Source organism: Oculina patagonica, chromosome 6, assembly GCF_052425735.1.
Source record: "Oculina patagonica isolate OP01 chromosome 6, crgOcupat, whole genome shotgun sequence".
NCBI lineage: Eukaryota > Metazoa > Cnidaria > Anthozoa > Scleractinia > Oculinidae > Oculina > Oculina patagonica.
Window position 1 is genome coordinate 25,163,270 of NC_135763.1, and position 23,089 is coordinate 25,186,358.

General features: G+C 38.9%; 1 protein-coding gene and 1 long non-coding RNA gene across 2 annotated transcripts in view; both read right to left on the reverse strand.

Moving 5' to 3' along the window:
• The window catches only part of LOC144656671 (intermembrane lipid transfer protein VPS13D-like), a 138,296-nt gene that overhangs the window by 21,167 nt on the left and 94,040 nt on the right, over positions 1-23,089 (reverse strand). The window contains exons 57-62 of the mRNA XM_078516914.1: positions 17,719-17,796; positions 16,742-16,865; positions 16,050-16,247; positions 15,497-15,556; positions 11,581-11,718; positions 8,051-8,202 (exon numbers count right to left, since the gene is read on the reverse strand). Coding sequence (XP_078373040.1) covers positions 8,051-8,202; positions 11,581-11,718; positions 15,497-15,556; positions 16,050-16,247; positions 16,742-16,865; positions 17,719-17,796 — 750 coding nt within the window. The remainder of the gene's footprint in view (positions 1-8,050; positions 8,203-11,580; positions 11,719-15,496; positions 15,557-16,049; positions 16,248-16,741; positions 16,866-17,718; positions 17,797-23,089) is intronic.
• LOC144658527 (uncharacterized) lies at positions 13,378-15,207 on the reverse strand. Its single transcript, XR_013571737.1, has 2 exons — positions 14,821-15,207; positions 13,378-14,135 (listed from the first exon to the last, which is right to left on the reverse strand). It is a non-coding gene; the product is annotated as an uncharacterized LOC144658527 (long non-coding RNA).

A 23,089-nucleotide genomic window follows, 5' to 3' on the forward strand; every position in this document is an offset into this window, starting at 1 on the left:
ATTTATACAAAGCATTCCTAAGGATATTTACAGATGAAGAGGTGCGTAACCTAAGGGGGAGGTGATTCCAGCATAGGCATGCACAGCACCTCTTGGGGGTGGGGAGAGGGGATACTTGGGATTTCGAGTGACGGGGATGATCGAATGGGGGACACAATCAAACCTAGGGCTTCCTTATCCTTAAAAGTTTCATAATTAAAGGAGTAATGGTGTAACACAAAGAAAAAATTAAACAATTCACGATTAAGCATCAGAGCATGTTAAGAGCCTGTTTACATGAAAGATTTGTTTTTAATTCAGCCCTCTTGTTATGATCTACAGTCAACTCTCACCTTACGGACACCCCGCTATTGCGGACACTCGATATTACGGACAAAATTCAGATCCCCGCCGAAAGAGGTTTGACTGTAAATGACTCCCGCCATTACAGACTCTCGCCCGACGCCACCCCCCCCCCCCCGAGGGGGGTTACTCCCTCTTATGGCATATACGGGGAGGCTTCGCCCGAAAGGGGTACCTTTTTCATGCTTCAGGTATATAAAAGGGTAGGGATTTCACAAGTTTTGGTACATGAAAGGGTAAAGACATCGGTCATTTAGGTTTTTAAAAGGGTCTTCAATTTAAATAATTATATTGAACAAACGCACCTTATAGCTTTATTTTTAAAATTTATTAAAATCCATGTAAAACTGACATCTAGAATTGCTGTTTTAGACATATGTCATGCATGTGTTTTTTCGGTTTATGAAAGGGGTACCTTTTCCAGTAAAAGGTATACAAAAGGGGTGCCTTTCCTCTCAATATGGTATATAAAAGGGTACTTTTTTTGAGTAGCCCCCTTGGGATTCTCGCTATACCGAGCACTGGACGACGCCGGAGCGTGTCCAGTAAAACGAGAGATAACTCTACGTGGCAATTACATTTTGTAAAATGTAAATGTTGCTTTATAGTGGCCATGCACTTAGCTTCGAGATTGTCACCTTGTAGGTCTAGAAAATTTTAAACCCGAAAGTGTTCTCCCTGGGCTCAGCACAAAAAACCTTTGACAAATTTCCTAACAATGCCCCAGCAACACTTGATGTTTAGTAAATAAACCCCTTCAGGCGGCTGGTATATTGGAGGATAATGCCCGAGGCTGAAAGATTGTCGAAAAATGAACAGTTGGCCGAGAAGCGTAGCTTCGAGGGCAACTGTGAAATTTTGAGGACAATCTTTCAGCCAAGGGCATTATCCTCCAATATACCAGCAAGCCAGAAAGGGGTTTATTTATTTTATAACCCTCCGATTAATTTCTTCATCGCGCTTTATCGCCAGTAAATTTATAGGAAAAAACCTACGTAATAAACTCGGCGTAACTGTGGTTGAAACAAATGTAAGTTGATTGGTTTACGTAGTTTTATAACTGTGAATTCATTAAAAGTTAGAATTGAATAAGGTGACTTCATTCGTTTGTTTTGTGCTTGCCTACAAAATCGGGCGACGGATATCAAATCGGACGGGGTATATTCGCTGATACCCGTCGTCCGATTTTGTACCACGTGATGCGTTTTGCCAATGACCGCGCGCGAAAATTAATCGGTGGGTTATAAACAGTGTTATTGTCAGCCTTCGGTATGGGTACAGCGATATACACTTACTTGAAAAAAACACTTACTTGAAATGATTGACATGATGGCTCCAGTGTAACTGTTGTGGTTCAATTTTATATTTGGTTTAAAATTTTTCAAACCAGTTTGATTTTTATTTTTCATTGTCTTACGTTCATTATCATAATCTGAAACAAAGGGAAATGAAAGTCAAACTGGTTTGAAAAAATTTACTGAAACCATAGATATAGTTAAACCACAAGATAACCATTGATCTCGTGACCAATATATCTTAAAACATGCATCGAAAATTTCGTTCCACAAAAATGTTTCAGCCGCCTCATTTTGATCGATTACTAAAGAAGGTTCAATCCCCCGTCATTCCGGTTGATTCATAGGTTTATGAATATTGGTCTTCATGTAGTTGTACGCGGCCTTGCGCTTAGGGGCGTAAAATAGTAAAGTGGATTTATTTAAAATATCTCCCATTGCGTTTTTTAGGAAATTAGTACAGTAACAGACCAAAGTCATTTCACGAGTACCCCATTTACAGAGGCGAGGTCAAGCATGTTTTCACAAGCCGATACCCCTTTCGGAAGTCTGTATTTGCCTTCAGACACCGAAAGTCTTGATGACACCTGCCAAGACAGAGCTACTAGGTTTTCGCAATATGTTAAAACTCTGCTCTGTAAGCCCTTTAAAACACCCCCCGTCCTTCCCGGCCACTGATATGCCACAGGCTCGTTGCAATAATCACACCTACGAATTTGTAGAAACGTTTTGCATTTAAAACAATGTTGATTTCCTTATGGAACTGAAACCGCTTTATGTGGACAGCAGGATGGGAGGTGGGCATTTGAGTCTAGTTGGATGGCACTGATTTTAGGAGAAAGTAGACTTGAAAATACTTGGCAATTTTCAGTGATCTACACTAGAACAGAAATAATACTAGATCTAAAAATATCCCTACAATGATCATGCATTAACGAAAGGAGTGAAAGAAGGGACATCTATAAAAGTATGCCTAGAAAGGCATACTTTGTTTCCAATATTTCCGGAATATTGTGTGCTAATCCATGTTACCTTTCATAGTTGATTCCGTGCCAAAGCTTAACGCTGTGAATTCTTTATCTAGCCAAAAGATTTGAACTGCTAGCAGATCCTTTTATAATAATTTCATATCGTTGTAAAGGACAGTTAATTCCACCATAAAAAAATGTAACAAATTGAAGTGTGAGAAACCATTGTAAGTTGGTTAGTTACGCTATTAAATCTGCCATTTGTATTAGGTGTTTTTGAGAATTATTAAATGAAGTATAAAAGGAGCGACAAAAATTATCATTTCATTTGTAGCAGAACGCCCTGGTCACAAACGCTGTCATGAGTGGTGCAATAGGAAGGAAACAATCTTAACTAAGCCCTTTTGAATTCTTCTGAATTACTTTAATGAAAAGTAGACAAAGCACGTACATTTGCCTGGTTCTGAATTTCAGCTGAAGAACACTTAACAGCACAGCCACTCGCGATATTGGTATAAAACAAGTTAAAGTGTCCTTTCCATTTACATTTGGCACGTGACATCTATCCTTTTCGTGTCTTTTAAAATGATTAGTTTATTTAAAATACAGGAAATTGTGAAACTGTCAGCGGGTATTGTGACAAGCAGTGTCGCGCAATTATTTACATTTCTTCTGATTTACGGCAAAACTAGTGATAAACAAAGGCCAAAGCGGGCCACTAAAAACCTTTTCCCCAGATATTTTTTTGAATATCCTATTAGATAAATGTCTAGTTAACCCATAAAAATTGTTTTTACGATATTTTAGGTTATCGCACATAGAAAAAAATGGCAGAGTTTTACTGCATAATTTCGCTTGCTACTCTTTTGCAAATTTTTCCTTTGGATTTATCCCCGTTTCAGGCTAAAAATAAATCTCGATTTGTTTTATTTTTCGCTCAGTCATACACTAAATACCTAAAGACATTATAAATGTTATTTAAATATCAATAAACAGCTGCAGTATAACGCACGAGGCGATCAAACTTTGAATAAAATCAGTCAAACCGGAAGTTGATTTTTCGCCCAATTTGGGGCAAAATCTTTTTTTGCATATTTCTACGAAAGGAAGCTGTATTAGGAAAAACTAACTGCAGTCCGTTTAGTTTCTCACTAGGGCCTATCTATGGGCAAAATATGAGCGAAATCGATTTTTCCAATTTGTGCCAGAGAAAGGCGATATTAGTCGATTTTTGGAGAAAGCCGCACTTATAGCCCATTATTATCATGGAAACCAAAAGTATTTGTTACCAGGAGGTGAACGTTCTGGGTTTAATACCGTTTGGTCCTCGAAGGTTTAAATTGAACTTTTTAAATAACATTTTAGTACAGACATTTACTTATAATACGGAATCTGGACAAATGCGACCAAAATGGTGGAATGTTGTTCTTTTTGAGTTTGTAGGAGACAGTTCGAGAAGGAAAGTGAAACATATTTTTAAATCATGTTTGACGACTGCATACGATGCGAGGCAAAAAGCTAATTAAATCACAGGTAGCCAAAGCTTAAGATACGACTGAAAATAAATAAAATGATCTGAAAATATCAATTTTCCTTGTTTTATCAATCTTATATTACTTTTTTTATGTAATATGCTAGTTTTCGTAGAACAAAGCTTACATGAATATGTAATATAAGGTTGATAAAACAATAAACATTTGATATTTTTAGATCATTTTATTTATTTTCAGTCGTATCTTAAGCTTTGGCTACCTGTGATTAAATTACACCAATTCACGTCGCGGCGGGGTTTCTCGAAAATCCTAGTTTCCAACTCATCTTTAAAATGGTAAAAGGTTTACTGCCTTAAAAATGAGAAGAAAAACGTGCTTGAAAAAGGTAGAACAACGATGCTACGATGACATTTGCTAATCGACAAATTTTAATTTAAAGTATTGGCGTTGTCACCGAAGCATATATGAATACACGCACGGCAACTCTGTCTCAGATGAAGATGTTTACTGGTATTTATCCTCAAACTTCTACAAGCTATAAAGCTTGATAGAGATTTTACTTCATAGAATTTCGATCAGAAAGACTTCGAATAAGAGTAGTGTACTAAATTCGTTGACCTATCGTAACTTTCAGGGTTTTCGCAAAAATAATTTGTATGATTTCGTAATTGAAATAATTTCGCCCGAACAGAATTAAAAGTGTAAACAACATTACTTGGAGGTTCAAACACCTTAGGTTTTTAATTCTTTGGTTTAATTTTGAATAAGATGAAACTCCACAAAAGTTTAAATCCATTTGTTATAAAGTCACTTGCAATTTAGGGTCTTCAAAGGTAGAACACATGTAGCTCTACCATCGCGGGCGCCAGCAGTTTATTATTCTACGTGAAGATTATAAACAAAGGCAAAACAAACCATTCGATCGACTCATTTTCAGAGTTGAGCCTGATCTTTAAAATGATTGCTATACGACAACTATTTTGGAAGTCCTGAAAACATGGGCTTTCATTCAAGGTAATATGTTTCCAGCCTCTTGTGTCTCATTAACAATAAGGCTTGAGCTCGACTTTCTATGAGCAAATTGTTGTTAGTAGAAACACTAAAAAACTTCGGTCAAAACCCTACAATTTTAAGCCAAAAGTCAAGAATTATTGTCCCTTTAAAGAGCAACGCGCACGAGATCGTGTTGTATCAGCGATTAGCATAACCCAGCTGCTGTCCATTGGCAAAACGCGCGATCTGATTGGTTACACTGTATCAGCGATTAGCATAACCCAGCTGCTGTCCATTGGCAAAACGCGCGATCTGATTGGTTACACAGATGCCTTCTATTTACCAATTAGACGGCGAGCTCGAGGTTTCTATTTAACAATTAGATGGCGAACTCGAGGTTTCTATTTTAACAATAGAGTGTTTCTGTCGAGGAACTATCGGCTGATAGTTGCCCCGCGGAAATTTGATGTTCTTAAAACAAATATTAGCCCGAGAAGCGAAGCTTCGAGGGCAAATATGCTAGTTTTAAGAACATCAAATTTCCAAGGGGCAACTATCAGACCGATAGTTCCGAGACAGAAACACTCTATTGTCTTTATTGTTCACCACTACATTTTCTTCCGCGCGCACATACAAAAACAAGCATCGTGAATTAGTTTTACTTTTGAGGATAAAAAACTCAATTGAAAGCCGAAATTTAACAAACGAAACAAAACCAGACGAGAAACCCACTAAATGCAGTGAATTTGGTTGGGTTTTTTTGTCTGTAGGCAGCTTGTTTACAAAAAACCGTCACGGGCGGGCACTATCGATCCGGGCATTTTTCATGGGAGGGCACTATGGGCTGATAGTGCCTTCCGGCGGACGGGCACTATCGCGTCACGTGTTCAATTTAAACCAATCAGAATCGGAGAAAATTTAGTGGTGAACTATAACGGCTGATAGTCCGTGAGGGGCAAAGCCCCGAGCCAACAATCAAAGTCGATAGAAACCGAGAGTGAGCCGTCTAATTGTTTTAGCCTAATCCACTGACCGATCTATTAACTCCGAATATTGCTAGAATTGATTTATTGAAGGTTTTGATTGATAAAATTGAGCGAAAACTAAGCGCGCGCTCTGAGAGCCATACCCCGATCAATAGGCGGCACCTGTGAAGCCAATCAGATTGCGCGATTACCAATATGAAACGTGAAACTGCAAGGCTGACAGAACTGCGTAGAAAACTTAATACGGCAGAGACATGATAGAGACCAATCCGGCCGAGCGTCAAAATGCATAACTGTAGACAGCTGTTTCGGACTCTTTAGTCCTCGTCAGTACAGTATGATGCCACAGAGAACAGAATGCACAGCCAACGCGAGTCAACTGTCACAATCTTCTGCGCCCTCTGCTCGTGGTAATGACACCAGATAGGGTCTCAAATTTGAAATGTCTGTTTACGTCACAGCGCGTGACTGCAAACAATGAACAAAGAACATTTGAATATATCATGTCTCTGTCGCATTAAGATAAGGAAAGCGAAACTATCCGTAAAGACACATGGCAAAACCATGCTTAAAGAGCGCAGCAAATCGGATCAGAAGACTGACCTACCGCCCAAAATAAAAGTAAAATGACAGCTGTCTACAGCTATGCATTTTTGACTCTCGGATTGGTCTCTATCATGTCTCTGCCGTATTAAGTTTTCTTCGCAGTTAGGTCAGCCTTGCAGTTGGTTGATAGGTCTTTCGTAGATCCTGCATACACTAGCAGCATTTTGTTCGCGGCCCAGTGCAGTTTATTCATTTTCCGATTACCAATAGACGGTCAGTGTGGTTATGCTAACGATCGTTAGACGGCTCTCTGTGTATGTGCTGAGTTATTTCGCTAAATCTTATCAAAATTCATTCAAAAATCAACTCTTGCCCTGGGTTATGCTAAAAAAATAGGATGGCTCGCTCTCGGTTTCTACCGGCTTTTGACAGTTGGCTCGGGGACTCGCCCATCGCCAACTATCAGCCGGTAGAAACCTCAAGCTTGCCGTCTAATTGTTAAATAGAAACCATAGAAAACAATCAATCAATCCACCGATCGATCGATCGATCAATCAACCAATCAATCTATCAAATTTGCGGATTTCTAAAAGAACACGACTGAGTTTCTTCAAAAGAAAATACAGATAGATTCCTTACGCGAAGCTGTATTAAAAAATTCTTATTTTACTGAGACAGATTGACCCACACAACGTGCAGGTTTTTGCTATCTGAAAGTTGCGACCCTTTAAAAGCAGTGATACGGACCGGAAAGGTTGCTAAACGCGACCGTAATGCGGGTTGTTCTCTTTCGGAACTTTATGGTAATTGGTATTTACACGAACTTAAATTTGGGTCGCAGTGGAAAAAAAATATGATAAGTCGACAATAAGAAACAATCAGACAATGAGCCCGAGTTTTCGATGAGGGAATAGTCAACGAGGCGCAGCCGAGTTGACTCACGCTCATAGAAAACGAGGGCGCGTAATCTAATCTGTTTTAGTAGAAACTCTTAATAATTGCAGTCCAAAACTAACAAGTTTAAGCCAAAAACAAAAATTGTTGTCGTTTTTAAGAGCAACGTGTGTGCAATTGTGTTTTATCAGCGATTATACAATAACCAACCTAAATGTGCGCGTTGTGAGTGGCTGATTGGTCTGTTAAGTTATAGATCACTCAAGCCCTCAAAATGTGGTAAGAACATCAGTGACCCACTCAACAAGCGGGCTTCATGATCATAGACAACTTTTTTATTCTTTCCACATTTTGATGACATCTGTGATTGAAAACTGAACACTGAGATGCACGGCAAAACGAAATCTACTTGTTACATAAAAAACAGTGGGAGAACCAATCAGATTCACCGATTTCCAATGGAACACGACTGAGTTTCTACTAATAGGTGGTTTTCACTGTCATGCTGCGAAAAAATAAAGTGATAGTAGAACCTTTGTGTAGCATAAGGACACTCGTCATCCTCCTGGTTTGTGCCTGTGATATCATCATCATCTTGTTGAACATAGCCAAAGAACTGAAGCAACTTCAGTAGTAATAATTTGTCAATCTGGAGAGTCATCTCACACAGTGAAACATCCAGTTTCTATAACGATCAGAAAAGACATTAACATTTAAGCGCCACTTATTCATTGCTTTCTGGTCCGCATTTTAAATGAATTTATTTGCTGCCAAATAAAAATGTTTATGACTACTACCCACTTCTTTTGTTAATAGTTAAATGTAACCATCAAATTTTAACAAATATGGTAAGCTAGGGAGGAATGGTAGTGCAGGGTTCAACCAGAGGGGGATGGAGTGTATTTTGTCTTCAACGAAAAAATAGGATTGAGTAATAGTCACAAGACAATCAATAAAAGCTTATTGGGCAATAGTCACGGGTTAAGACAAAAAACTACATAGCCTCGTTTTCATTGAGAGCTATAAGACGTGACGTGTTCCTCGAGTTAGTCCTCTTTTTCTACAGACCTAACACTCTGCGAGTTCAATCCTCCTCCACCTCACCTCGTATAGTTTTATTTAGTTGTATTGGGTATTTTAATTCTGGCCTGCCTTTTTCTCGTGCCCTCACCTTTGCTAGAGCTTTAAGAACAAAAGAATCGTTGGTAATTTATTTTATTTGACTATGTAGGTTTTAATCAATAAATCGGCCACCTCGCGTTGCCAAAAATTTATCCCAACACTTGACTGGTTTACATTTCTTTTAGTGCTCTTTGCAAACAAAGCTCGCTGTTGACCAAATAATTGACTATACCTTATTCATAAATTGGTATTTAATTGCATCTGGAAAAGGAGACATAAAATTGAATATGAATTTATTAGGCGAACGCGAAGCTTTGTATGTTTCAAACTGGTAACCAAAAAATGGTCTAGCCACCACACCTTTAAGTTGTTCTCGTCTTAGATCACAAATACCAGTAGTCCTTGAGTTACCAAAGGAAGACCGAATATAAACTAGTTATGCAATGTTTTCGAGATAGACTAAGATGCATACCATGAAATATCTCACAGGTGACTTAATTTTCAGTAGTATACATTCTTCCGTCTCTAGTATCAGGTTTTTCCGGAGGTTTAAGGAATAGAATGTTGAATTCGAGGAAATAGTTTGGTTTTTCATTTATGTTTAAAGGAGAAGTTCACTCCAGAATGGCCATTTATTTTCTTTACGCCAATAAAAAGTTTATACAAAAATATGTTATTCACCAAAGTTTCAGCTTCCAACGACCGCTAAAACCCTACGAAATCTTTCTCTAAAGTAGCCCAAAATTCGACAACTGAAAGCCGCCATCTTGGAGCTAGTAATGTATGCGTGACGTCAAAGAGCTCAGCCTGAAGTTTGAATACTCAAAAATCCTTTTTTGTTTTGTTTGTCAAAATGCCTGTTTGTGCAGCTCCATGTTTCTCAAACAGAGCTTCAAGAGATACAAAAAACCTTTCACCGTCTTTCAATATCTAAAATAAAAAATGCTTACGAATGGATTATAAGAATGGGCAGAAACGAAAAATTCCTGGCAAAGCGGACATAAATATTCCGAAAACTATACGAAAGGCTGCTTCGAAGGAGATCACAGATACAGTCTCGTAAGTGAAAATACCCACAAAAAAAAGAAAAAGGCAGACGCAATACCAACCAATGTTACGATTATGCTATTTCACTTTTTTACTTTATTTCAGGGAGGATTTTAATCAACCAGAGAAACTCTCTGTTGTTGTTGTTGACTTCGTCGTATTTTCTCGATTAAACGCGGGTCCCCGATTAAACGCCGGCCGGGTCAAAACTGCTAACTTTTAAATAAACCCTGGGGGCGTTTGATCGAGGTCCCGGCGATTATTTGTGGTCAAGCAAACAAGTAAATATATTCTTTTCAGTAGCACTGCTACGACAAACTGGTACGGTCTGCTACTTTGGCAATTTTTTATAATGTTCAAGGAAACGTCCGGCGTAAAATAACTAGGATGGATGCTGTAAACAAAACGAAACAGCAATGTTCGCGTTCATGTAGTCATGACTGACGCGAACAGTGGAGGAGGACGTTTATTACCGCGAAGGACATTGGCGACATTGCCGTTTATGGACATTTTGGTTGTTTATGTTCTGTTTGTCACAAATCTTGATTGCAACATGCACGTACCGTATGCAACACTGCAACATTGGTAACATGATCATCCTCGGAGACACAGAGACAGATTGTCGAGCGGGACGACGAGAAAAATCGAGGGTCTCGAAGGATATCTACATCTACATCTACATATAATTAGGTCGGTAAAAATCTTAAGATATCACACCAACCGTTAAAAACTAAAATGAATGTTAAAAATGTTAAAAACTAAATAAAACTAATACAATAAAATATTAAAAACTATTGACTAACTTAGATTTAAAACTATTTACAGACGTTATATTTACAATATCATCTGGAAGGGAGTTCCATTCACAGATTGTTCGTGGGAAAAAAGAAAATTTAAAAACATCTTTCTTTGACCTAGGAACTAAAAATTTAAAATCGTGGCTCCCACGGGTTCTTCTTTCATAATTTGGTTTAAGATGGGCAGCTACTGAGAAATCGGTCAGGTTGTGGGAGAGTTTATACATAAAAGATAGTCTAGCGATTTTCCGTCTGGTGGCTATAGGTAATAATAGATCAACCTGAAAAAGTTGCAGAAAATAATGAACTCGATCGGGCCCCGATTTAACGCCGGAACACACAAATATTTGTGTCCGCTTTTGAGCAATTGTTCTTTTAATATTTAAAGAGGATGAACTCGGAAATACCTATTTTTGTATTTCTTGGAGCTCTGTTTAAGCAGAGTTAATAGAGGTTTAAGTAAAATGGAGCTGCACAAACAGGCATTTTGACAAACAAAAGCCACTACAAAGAAACAAGGAGTTTGAAGTAATTAAAATTTTCCCGCTCAACTTCAGGCTGAGCTCTTTGACGTCACGCATACATTAACAGCTCCAAGATGGCGGCGTTCAGTTGTCGAGTTTTGGGCTACTTCAGAAAAGGATTTCGTAGGGTTTAAGCGCTCGTTAGAAGCTGAAATTTTTGTGAATAACATATCTTTGCATAAACTTTTTATTGGCGTAAAAAAAATTAATGGCCATTCTGGAGTGAACTTCTCCTTTAAACATCTTCTTGCAAAATCTAAACCGAGCTGAATGAAAAATAGAGCATGCTGCCAGCTTTCGTTGGAAAAACATGGAAGCCGCGATAAACACCGGGAATCTTTCGTGGAATACATTTTAATCACCGTGGAATACCACAGAATATGCAGCTTGTTTAAAGGCTTCTGATTGGCTGTATTCTTCAAGGCATGGGATAGCAGAATTCCACTAACATAACATAACATGAACTTTATTTAAACTCGAATTTTAGAGTAGCCTGAAAAAGGCTAATATCTTCGAGAACATAAATTGTATAAAAGAAAAAAAAGACACTACAGTAATAATCCATGTACTCACCTTAAAGATTTCTACATTAGGAAGCCTGCTGGGTTCTTTAGAAGCCGACACTTGAAGAGTGGGTAGATAAGTGAGTGCTTCAGGGGGCGAGGGGTAGAGCAATACTGGAATCTGACTGGCGAAGAGTTGGTTGTCAACCTACAAAAGAAACATCGAGAATAGACTTGTGCCTACACAGAAACTGGCACTGTTACTACAAGTATTTTTTCCCGAAATGTTGCTTCACCAACTGGAAGCCATCGTCATAGTCAAACGAAAAGTTGTTTGTACAGTCGATGATGTTCCAAGTCTGGTCCGTTGAAACTGAATGGTCCATTTTGTCGAGATATCAATTGCTATAAGACCCGTGTAAAGTTCTTTAACAGTGAAAGGTCACTGCCCCTCAGGTTGTCGAAACATCAGTCACCAAAAACAGTTCTTTTCAGAACTACTCTCACCCGGACGATCACACTACACGAACAACTGATACTCTTGGGTTCAAACTATTTACTTTGTTACCTTACATCACACAGGGCACACTATTAAAAAACGCAAAACAACAGCCAGACATTCACGCGTAAAGATAGAGCTTTAAGCAGGCAGCAGCATACTTAATAACCGGTATGCAATGCATACTAAGGCGAGGACGTTCCAGTTAAGCAAGTTAGTATGTTTAAAATTCCAGACAAAGGACTGAGAATAGGCCTTTTGGGCTTTGCTTGTTTGTTGTCCCTTTTCAGACATTGTGGCATCACTCTTGAGAATCACTTCTTTCAAATTCAAACAAATGCTCTTGGTATACAGATAGTTTTAGTTTTTCTCTGGGCAGCATCATGTGGTTTGAAATAGCAATTTACACTGTCAAAGCCAAAAATGTCTATTGAGTAAAATTGTGAGTCCAAAGGATATCCAAGTAATTGAACGCCGAAATTGATATCGTTGATTAAAGTGTGATTTACAACAAGGAGCCCACATTTGTGACCACTTTTAATTAATTCACATTCTTTCATGCAGCCGTTTTCCAATGAGAAGCTGTGACGAGCTTTTGATTGGATAAAACCCGCAAGAAAGAATATGAATACAGTCGAAGCTCTCTTAACGGACACTCTCGTAAGCGGACAACTCTACTTACGGCCACCTTGTTAGAAACCCCGTTTTTACTCCCATACAAACTCTGTATTTTTACATTCTCGTAAGCGGACATTCCCGTAAGCGGCCGCGGACACTTTCCGAGATTACGACTTAGACTTTTTCTTTGTTTTTAAGCTCCCGTAAGCGGACACCGCAAAGAAAATCATATAAAAAACCCTCTGTATCTTGTATTAATCAATCAACTTCACATCGCCGTTCGTCACAATGATTTAACTATAATTACAGTACCATATTTCAGTGTTTGTTTTGTCGTCATCCACGTCCGGTTACATTTCGAAACACCACTAACATGCATATTACCATTATGTTAGCTGGGCAAGCTCCCGTAAGCAGCCATCTATCCCCTACACCTACAGTGGCCGCTTACAAGAACCATTCTCGTGAGCGGCCAGCTCCAGTTGCGGACACTTTTTTCGCGTCCCGAGGGTGTCCGCTTATGAGAGCTTCCACTGTACTTTAAAAGTGGTCACCTTTTTGGGCTCCTCGCTCTAAGTCGAAAGTTGAGACACTGAGTCATTTGCTATAAAGGAGGGAAAATGGGTTTGTCAGGTAAATAGAATTTTAAAATACGGCACGTTGTTTTCTAGTGGTGTTTTTAGTTGTGCATTCCAAGGTATGGTTAGTTTGTAAACAACGGTAATTAATAAAAGGCAAATAATAAGCTGCTTTGATCACAAAATTGGCAATTTAATTTGTACAATTCTAATATGATGTCTTTTATCACGACTTTTGACAATGGAATGCAACATATTTTGTAACTGTACTAGACAGCAAGGAAACTTCCACGAGTTTGGCATAAAAATATTGTCTTGCAATAATGTTCTAGATTGCCTCTTGTTTAAATATAGCTGACAGTTGCACTGACTGTACAATCTGTAACGTACCCTTTGTCCAGTAGGTCCAAACACTTAATATCATTTACAGGTAAAACACAGTGCAAGGAAGTACAAGTTTCCACGAAGAAAAGTTGATATAATATCTTGATTGACTCTTGTTAAATTTAAATGGGGCTGATAGTTGTTTGCACTATCTGTACAATCTGTGATGCAAGCAAGTCCAATAAGTCCAAAATTTTGATACAGTACAAGTGGAGACTAGGAAGTAGAGTTGATACAGTGGTTTGCCAGGATGAATTTGTATTAAGGGTCTTTCAGTAGTAAATTCAGAGATGTTTTACACCGTTTTTTAACTTTAGTGTTATTGCTACATGGTTTTCGCTGTGTTTTGCTTAAAATATATCTGCCATTCATAGTACAGATAGTACATAGTACATATTGCAATAGCTACATTAACTCATTCATGGTGCTTCTTGACAAAGTGCAGATTAAACATATTGAAGCAATTAGGACAAAGCACAGCAATCAGTGGATTCTTTGAAAACTGTATCTTGGATGTTTTCTGTTGTTGTTGTTTTTATTTCTGATCTCTGTAAACATAATGAAAGAAAGAATCAATAGCTGAAAAAATTAATAATTGTTTAACACATATTTGTTTAGACACCAAGACTGATTAACTTCAACAATTTAATGCAACAGAAGTAGTTACTTAATTCACTTAAATTTTTCTTTTTTCTGAAACACATCTTTCTACATGTACATTATATCTTTCTTAAATCATTTACTAGTTATCATAGCCTACAAAAATAAATGTATAATTATACTCTTTTTGGTTATTAACCACACAGCGTTAAGGTCACTGAGGTGTGTCTCTAGAACACCAGTTTGGACTCTTAATTTATTTAGATTTGTATAAATATTATTATATGATCAATTGTAGTTCTGTTATCAGTGGTAAAGCCTGAAATAAGTTTGTTTGTATTCATATTTTACAATCATTTGTTAATATAGATTTACTGCTGCTTTGTACACCACTATTAAAATCAATGTTAAAATCTGACCTAGTAGTAAGAATGAAAACGTTCTGTTGACAGAAGGGATCGCGAATGAGCTTTCTGATCTATAAATTTTAGCAAATTAAATATAACAACATCTGGCAGATATTTCACTTTTAAAATCGTTATTTCGATTCAATAAATACTTTGACAATTATGTTATTCCAACACAACGGTATTCAATAGAGTACAAGCAAAATAAACTTTAGATAGCTCACCTCAGCTGCAGTTGTCGCAGTACGTCGTCTGCACTTCTCGTCTTCAGTTAAAGCTCAGGTTACAATGTCGCCAGGCGGTAGTTCAAATCACAAATAGTTTAGTCCCTCGACTTATAGGTGTGTCGATGACGTTTTTGTGTACGTTGATATCACAAAAAGTTTGTAAGTGAGCGAAAAAAAATATCAGCTACTATTAACTAATCGAGTCAAGGCTTCTGGCTGCGAAAAATTCTCACATGCTCGACCGAACACTCCAAGATGGCGGACGCCAACAAATCTCAAACCATGGTCTTAGTTACCAGTCCTCTTCGGTTCGAATTATCACATCTTAACACGAAGAATCCAAAATCGACATGATAACATTAGGCTCGAGACTACGTCCTCGCCTTAAAATGAATATCGTCAACAGAGCAATCACAGAACGCCTTACGTTGGGTATGTAACCTACCAACACGACTGTTTTTCCAAAACAAATTGTTTGTTTGTTTCTTAAAGCAACAACAGATACGAAGGCTAACGAATCTTCACCGCGCAAAAATAAGCAACACAAAGGTATACCCACTGGAGTTTCGGCCTAAAAATATGCAGCATTGACTTGTAATTTAAAAAAATTAAGGCTGGATAAGTAACAAGACTAGAGCAGTAAACTGACAACACACGTGGTTTAAGCACTGACCTGAATGCGTCCAATTCTGCCTTCTAACGTCTCTACCTTTGAAGATCTTACGTAATCCACCTGAAAGCATAAACAATACCGATCACTTAAATAAATTCAAATGGAAATTTCTCGGCACGTTAATACACGATCAAGTTGATAATTGTAAGCTTTTTAGGCCGAAATAAAAGAAAATACATGTGGCGGGTTAAAATTAAGTCATTATAACGGTTTAAGAGTGGTTTCATAAGCACCAGTCCGCATAAACTTGCAAGCGGTGAGCCAAATTGCCGATAATGCTCAGCAAATATAATTTCAAAACAACACCACCACCAATAAAATAAAACACCAGTCATTATAACGGTTTAAGAGTGGTTTCATAAGCACCAGTCCGCATAAACTTGCAAGCGGTGAGCCAAATTGCCGATAATGCTCAGCAAATATAATTTCAAAACAACAACACCACCAATAAAATAAAACACCAGTAAATGTACTTACCCTATTCTTTTTTAGCGTTCTAATTTATCCATATTTACTCTCATTGAACATCAATGGCGGTTTGCGAGTTACATACCTCTATTTGCTCCAGGTTGATAAAGACGAGTTCCTCTGGAACGGAATTAATAACCGATATACCAATCCCTCCGGCCAACCGAATCTGTATTTTAAGCGTGGATGATTCTTCTTCAGAACCCAGGCGACTCGCGGTTGCTTGACGCATACCACCTCTCTGTTCAACAAGCATCCGGACTTCCTCTGCTTCTTCTTCAGACTGATAACCAACAATACTTGAGTTCATAATTAGTTGGAACAGAGTTTTGACTGCGTTAAGTTTGTGATCATTCGTAGACTGTCGGGGCAATGTAAGACCTTCTGTGATTGGGATCAACCGAAATCAAATAATGGGAGCATCAGTAAAGAAAGGTTTCTGGTGTCTGAGTTTTGACGTTCCTCAGCCATGTCATGAGGGCAGGACAAACGGCAAAAAATTCCAGACTCGTGGTGAGCTGGGCTATTTACTGGGTTAATATGTGACACGCGTCCTGCATACTGTTAGGATCAGCAATGTCGAAATCATCAAGTGTGTAGTAGATACAGTTTTTTTTAAGAAATAACCGCAAGTTAATATACCCATAGCGTTTATTTATTAGGTTTGTTTGCAAGAGCCAGGAAGCACTAAAATCTTGCAACAAAAAATGTTGTGTCATGTGTTTGTATACTACTTTCTGGACGACTCTTTTGGAATCATTACACATCAGTGCATACCTCTGATAAATTGTCTCTTCTGAATCGAGGTGGAAGCTGCCATGCATCAGTAAACAGGACATGAAATGTAGCTCCTCTAAGCTTCACTTCTACTCTTACAAACAACGAACAACCATTTATGCTCCTAATAATAGAAGGAGGTCAGAAGTGTCACTCACTGTTACAGGATCGAAATCAAAATTCGTCTTAAATTTATTAGTAATTTGTCATGATTCCCGAAAAGAGAATACGATTTAAGGTCAATACCTGTTCTCTTCTTAAATGATCGATCTCCTGATTTCAAATAGTAAGTTAAAGGTAAGAATGAAAGGTCAAAAACAAATAATAGCATAACCGAGAATTAATAGCTAAGCAAAAAAAAAAAAATAGCTGGCAACCTGGCATTTTTAACCCGATGGTTATGTATATCATTTATGCATATATGTATATATATATTAATTCCCTTGGGACGCTACTTAGCTACTTAGTATGCTGCAATCTAAGTTCGTTGTCAGTTACAACGTAGATTTGAAAGTAAACACTTGCTCGTTCACAAGTTGCTCCTTGTGTTATTATTATAGGTTATTTTAGGTTGCTTGTACCTTTCCATTTCTTTTTCAAGTGTATAATGTTTTAATTAAAATAAAAATGCTGTCATAAAGACATTGAAACGATGTTCTCTACTTATATTACTAGTTTTATTTTTAATACAAATAACCATAAAAAAGGGAAATAATAAAGTTGTTGTTGCCTTAAAGCTTGCAGAAGGTTATTACTGTTAATGAAAGTCAGTTAACAGACAGGCAAACAGACAGAAGAAGAAAGTTAGAGAAAACGCACAAAATTTTCCAAATACATCACGACCATAATGTAGGGTACCTGCACCATCAAGTAGATAATTTACTAAAACAGAGTAGTATTTATAACCTACTGAACGACTGAATGACGTACTATTGCCAACAAACTAACCTTGCACTGGTCTGAAACCTTAAACATACCTCATATGGATATTTAATGAATTGTCCTTATTAATCTTGAAGCCCCGAGACCACGTGCAATGAGAAACATCATTTAACCTAACAGAAAATGGCAACAAGAGACAAAGTTGGAAAAGTATTGTGGAGATAAATCCATGGGAAATGACAACCACAAGCTTTGCCTTTTTTATGCACCTGTTCTTTTTTGAAAGCAATCACCAAAAAATAAATTTAAGCAGGTTTAATGTTCACAAGCCCTGGCCAAACGGTAATCCACTTGGACGCAAGTTTAATATGCGTAGACTTGGGTTGGAGTGGCCAAACGGTCTCAGTTGCAAGTGCACGCAAGTTGTCAAAAATGCCATTTCAATACTACTGCGCGAGCTGCAATTCAGTACTAGAATAAAAGAGAAAGAATTGCGTTGAATGGCCAAATGGTGAAAAACTTGCCTCTACTTGCGTCTCCGTTTGGCCAAGCCTATACATGAATTTATGAATCTTGAAGCTCTTGTACAGTGAACATGCAATCATAGTAATCACTGTGCAAATTTAGAGGAACTATGTGATAAATAGACAAAATTAACCTCAAATTGAAAAAAACCCTAAACGAATTAGGGGCTGTTTTTGTGCAGTAAAGGTCGGCACACACTAGGCGACAAGTCGCTGCAACACGTCGCTGCAACACGTTGCGGCGACATGTTGCAGCGACATGTCGCCTCGTGTGACATGGTGCATTCTTGCTACATAATTTCGTCGCTGCGATGTATCGCATGAATTCAAACTGGTTTGAATTTGTGCGACACAACGCAGTGACAAAATGAGTGATAGCAGAGTTGTCGCAGCGTGTGTACACATCTGCAACAAATCGCTGCGACAAAATAAATTACCAATGAGAGATCGTCATGTATTTTCACCTTATTGAATTGGAAAACTAGCTAGCATTTTCGAGCATTCCACTCTTTCAAATTTACTGTTTGTAAAGCAGTACCACAGGGAACCCAAACGCTGTATTAGTTATTCACAATCTAAAAAAATGTTCTTATTTACCTACATTTCTTTTATTTTACCGGTTTGGGGGCGATTCAGTTGAATCAGAGTGAAGGCGGTTTACGTTACGAGTTTTCAACGGTAATCGGTCTGTTGCAATGTCAATACGACGCGCCTCAAGTTTCTGAACTGTTATTAACTCAAGTTACAAACAGCATTAACTATAAACTATCCTCGGGGAGAGTTTCGTGTTTCAATTTAACGGTCACGAGAAGAGAAGGACTTAATAGTTAATAATAACAGTTAAAAGTAAAACTTGAGACATAATTGAGGCGCGTCGTATTGACATTGCGACAGACCGACACAGGAGTGCAGGTAAAAAAGAACATTTTTTATTTTAAGATTGTGAATAACTAATACAGCGTTTGGATCCGCTGTGGCAGTACACACGGAGCGACTTGACACCTAGTGTGTCCCGACCTTAAAGTTGTCACTGGTAGGAGGGTTACCCTCCGTACCGAGCCATCCTGGGGAAATAACCTATCATACATTTCTTTAAAAATAGCGCAAGCCCTTTAAATGAGAAATCGCAAAGTTGGCGCGATTACTCTTACCATCTTGCACCTGTGATCACCAAAACTTTCAATAGCTCACTAAGGCATCAATCTGTTCCATGCTTGTGGAAACTAGCAAACGTCTCGTTCATTTCTAAGGAATTTCCTCTGACTGAATGCAATTAGCTTAGACCAATCTCATTGACTAACATCATAATGAGAATATTCGAGCAACTTGTCTGCAAGCAAGATCTCCAATTCTCAAGTCAGCGCTTGGACCTGTCAATGACCAGTTCGCTTATAAGTAGGGACACAACAAACCTATGGCCCTCATCAAATGCCAACAATTTTGGCTTGAGCAACTGGAGAAGGATGCGGTTTTGTCAGAGCTTTATCATTTTATTTTATTTAGGCTTTTGACTAAGTCTCCAATTGTGTTAGAGAGTAGTACGTGTAGTTGATGAACTGGTTACCAGTTTCTCAACATCAACAGAGGGGTTCCTCAAGGGACTGTGCTTGAAACCTTATTAATTGTGCTCTATCATGGTTAATGACATCGAACCTGTTAGCTCCAAACCCAACTGATCAAATATGCTGACAATATCCCAGCAAGTGTGCCTGTAACAATTGGCCTCAATCATACTGATTCACCACATCAGGAAGTAGCAGGCGTCAAATGTTGGGCTGATGATAACCTGATGAAGCTGCACATGAGAAAGACCTTTGAGATGGTTGTTAAAGGTAAAACCAAGATGCCCCTCCCACAGTCCATGGATGGAATAGCTAGGAAGAGCGAACTAAAGCTGTTAGGAGTTACAGTCAATGAAGATCCATCTACATGTAATTGGGACACTCAATTCGAAAAAATGCTAAGCAAAGCGAGTTCTACACTGTACATCCTAAGAGTTTGTAAATACTACGGCTACTCACTACAAGAGCTTACACAGCTGTTTGACAGCCTTATAATGTCACTTTTCGATTGAGGTGTGGGCTTGTTCCTGCTATAGTAAATATCTCTCCCAAATCGATAGGTTTTGCAAGCAGGCTCTACGTTATGCGCATAAGTGCGCATGCTCATATCGCTGGCTCGATACACTACAACGTCTCCCTTTAGCCAGTTTCGTACCCCAAAAGTTTCAGGGAAGAAAAAAAATAAGTCCAACACAACATGCTATTCTACAAATAAAGTCAAAGCCCTAGAAATGGGCAGTTCAATGTTCAAAGGTCCAGTCGGGCTGGGGGCTTCCTCTCCCTTGTAGGGTATCTTCTAACAGGAACATGCTCAATCTGGCTCGGCGAGCTGCAAACTAAAGGTTTAGCCACTGGATTGGATGGCCGAAAACCTGTTTCCTGTTGGACGGCTGCTGTCTGCTCAGGCAGGTCAGTTATTTGGTCACCAAGGTACTCCACTGGGGGCAGGAAAAGCAACGGCGGATAACTGGTGTATGGTTGTCTGCAACAGGAACATTGGAATCTTTGATTTGGTCTGTGTGTCGACGCCAAACTAAGTTAGGCCCAATCTCCACTTCATAAGACAGGGGTCCTAGTTGTGCACGCACAATACCTGGTACCCACTTTGATTTTCCATTGTAATTTCGTGCTATCACTCTCTGGCCAATGGAAAATGCCGCATCACAGAACCACCCTTGGCGACAAACTGGTCTATCTGCCGGTTGTTTCCAGGACTCTGAGCTCTGGTCTTAACAGGTCCAGGCGTAATCCTAAAGTGCGTAATCTCCTTTCTTAGAACAACTGGGTTGGTGGCTCTCCAGTGGTTGAGTGGGGAGTGTTCCGATAAGCCAGCAAAAATCTTGCCAACTTAAGGTTCAAGGATTTCACTTCAGTTTCGCTCTTCGCCGCACTTTTGAAGCTCCCCACACCGCGTTCCACCAGCCCATTAGTGGCAGGGTGGTAAGGTGAAGAAGTGATATGTTTGATTCCGTTTCTCTTAAGGAATTGCTGAAACTCTCCTGATGTAAATTGAGACCCGTTATCGCTTACCAACTGGGCTGGTATTCCATATAAATAACTTCTAAAGGACTTCAATGGTCTTCTTTGAGGTTGTACTAGTCATTCTCTCTTTCTTTAGCCATCTTAAATGTGCATCCACTACCACCAAGAACATGCTGTTGAGGAACGGACCTGCAAAATCAATGTGAATTCGTTGCCAGGGGGACCACTCCCATGGGTGTACCGGAACTGTACTGGGCTCTCTGTGTGTTAATTGGCAACCTGAGCAGGACTCGACAGTCAGTTCAATTTCCTTGTCGATATTCAGGCCACCAGATGTAATTCTGGCTAGGGCCTTCATCTTCACGACACCCATAAAATTATGTCCCTGATGAAGTTCCTCTAGAACTTGAGGGCGTAACTTAAGAAGTACTTCGACTCTTATCTCCCACATCAGACAGCCTGATTGTAGTGTGATCTCATCTTTGCACAAAAATAGGGATCATAATGCGTTAAAACTTGCTCTGAAGTGATCATTTCGTTCACTTTGTGGAATGCTATCTCGCACTGTTCTGTCCATTTCCACTGATGATTCTTCTCCAAAAGTTGTGTCAGGTGATGTACTTCTGTTGATAGGTTAAGCAAGAACCTGTGGTAGTAATTGATTAGCCCGAGAAAAGATTTCACTTCAGCTACATCGTTTGCGTGTGGCGCATTCACTACTACTTCAACTTTCTCTGCTGACTTGTGTAGGCCATCTCTGTCGATGTCATGTCCACAATAGGTTATCTTCTCCTTGAAGAACTCACATTTTGCCTTGTTTGCTCTCAACCCATGAAGCTGAAGCCATCGCGGAACTTCTTCTAAGTTAGCCAGGTGTTCTTCAGACGCATGTGCGTGTTGATGGTGATGTATTTCTTGGAATCTTCTTCTATCCCTAGTTGGTGGTATGCCTGACAAAGGTCAATCGTTGAGAATTTCTGCCCACCACTAAGCTTTGCAAAGATATCTTCAATGCGGTGTAAAGAATACTGCTCAGCTTGCAGTTCTGCGTTCACTGTGGCTTTGTAATCACCACTAATTCTGACAGACCCATCTTTCTTTGGGATAGGTTCAATGCGAGTTGCCTATTCGCTCCACTCAACTTTCGTGGAATACCTTCATTCTGAAGTCTTCTCAGTTCCTCTTCAACCTTGGGCCTCAAGACGTAAGGCACGGCACGAGCTTTGCAGAAATGAGCTTGGCTATCTTCGAGGGTTAGCTTTGCCTTAGCTTATTTGAATGTTTCAGGTTTATCTTCAAAAACATCAGAGTATTTGTCTACCATGTTCTGCAGACGCTCTTTAGCAATTTGTGGGGCTTGTGAAGCTTTCAGTGATTTAATAGCATACCAATACAGGCGTATCTTGTAGAGCCAATCCCTTCCCATCAACACAGGGCACTTATTCTTAACCACATACAGATCCAACAGTTAAGGTTGCTGATCTTTGTACTCAACATTTGCCTTGAGCACCCCTAATGGAACAATTTTTTTCTCTCGTGTAAGTTTTCAACATTAGTTCAGTTTTATGCAAGGGTTTGTCGTTAAATTTCTCCTGGTACAAATCATGTGGAATGATTGACACAGCCGAGCCCGTGTCCAGTTCCAATTTAAACGATTTCCCTTCTACTTTCAGATCTACCCAGATTATATTACTGCTCAGTTTGCTCACATTGTGTATTTTCATGCTTCCTAACACATCTTCAAATTCATCACTTTCACTGTACTGAACAGTATGGACCTGAGTGTTTTGTGGTGTTTTGGGTGGTTGCCTTGGCTTACCCTGTCGTCTCGAGTTACAAACTCTAGAAATATGACCCACCTTTCCACAATAATAAGCAAGTAAGTAATTTTTTAAACC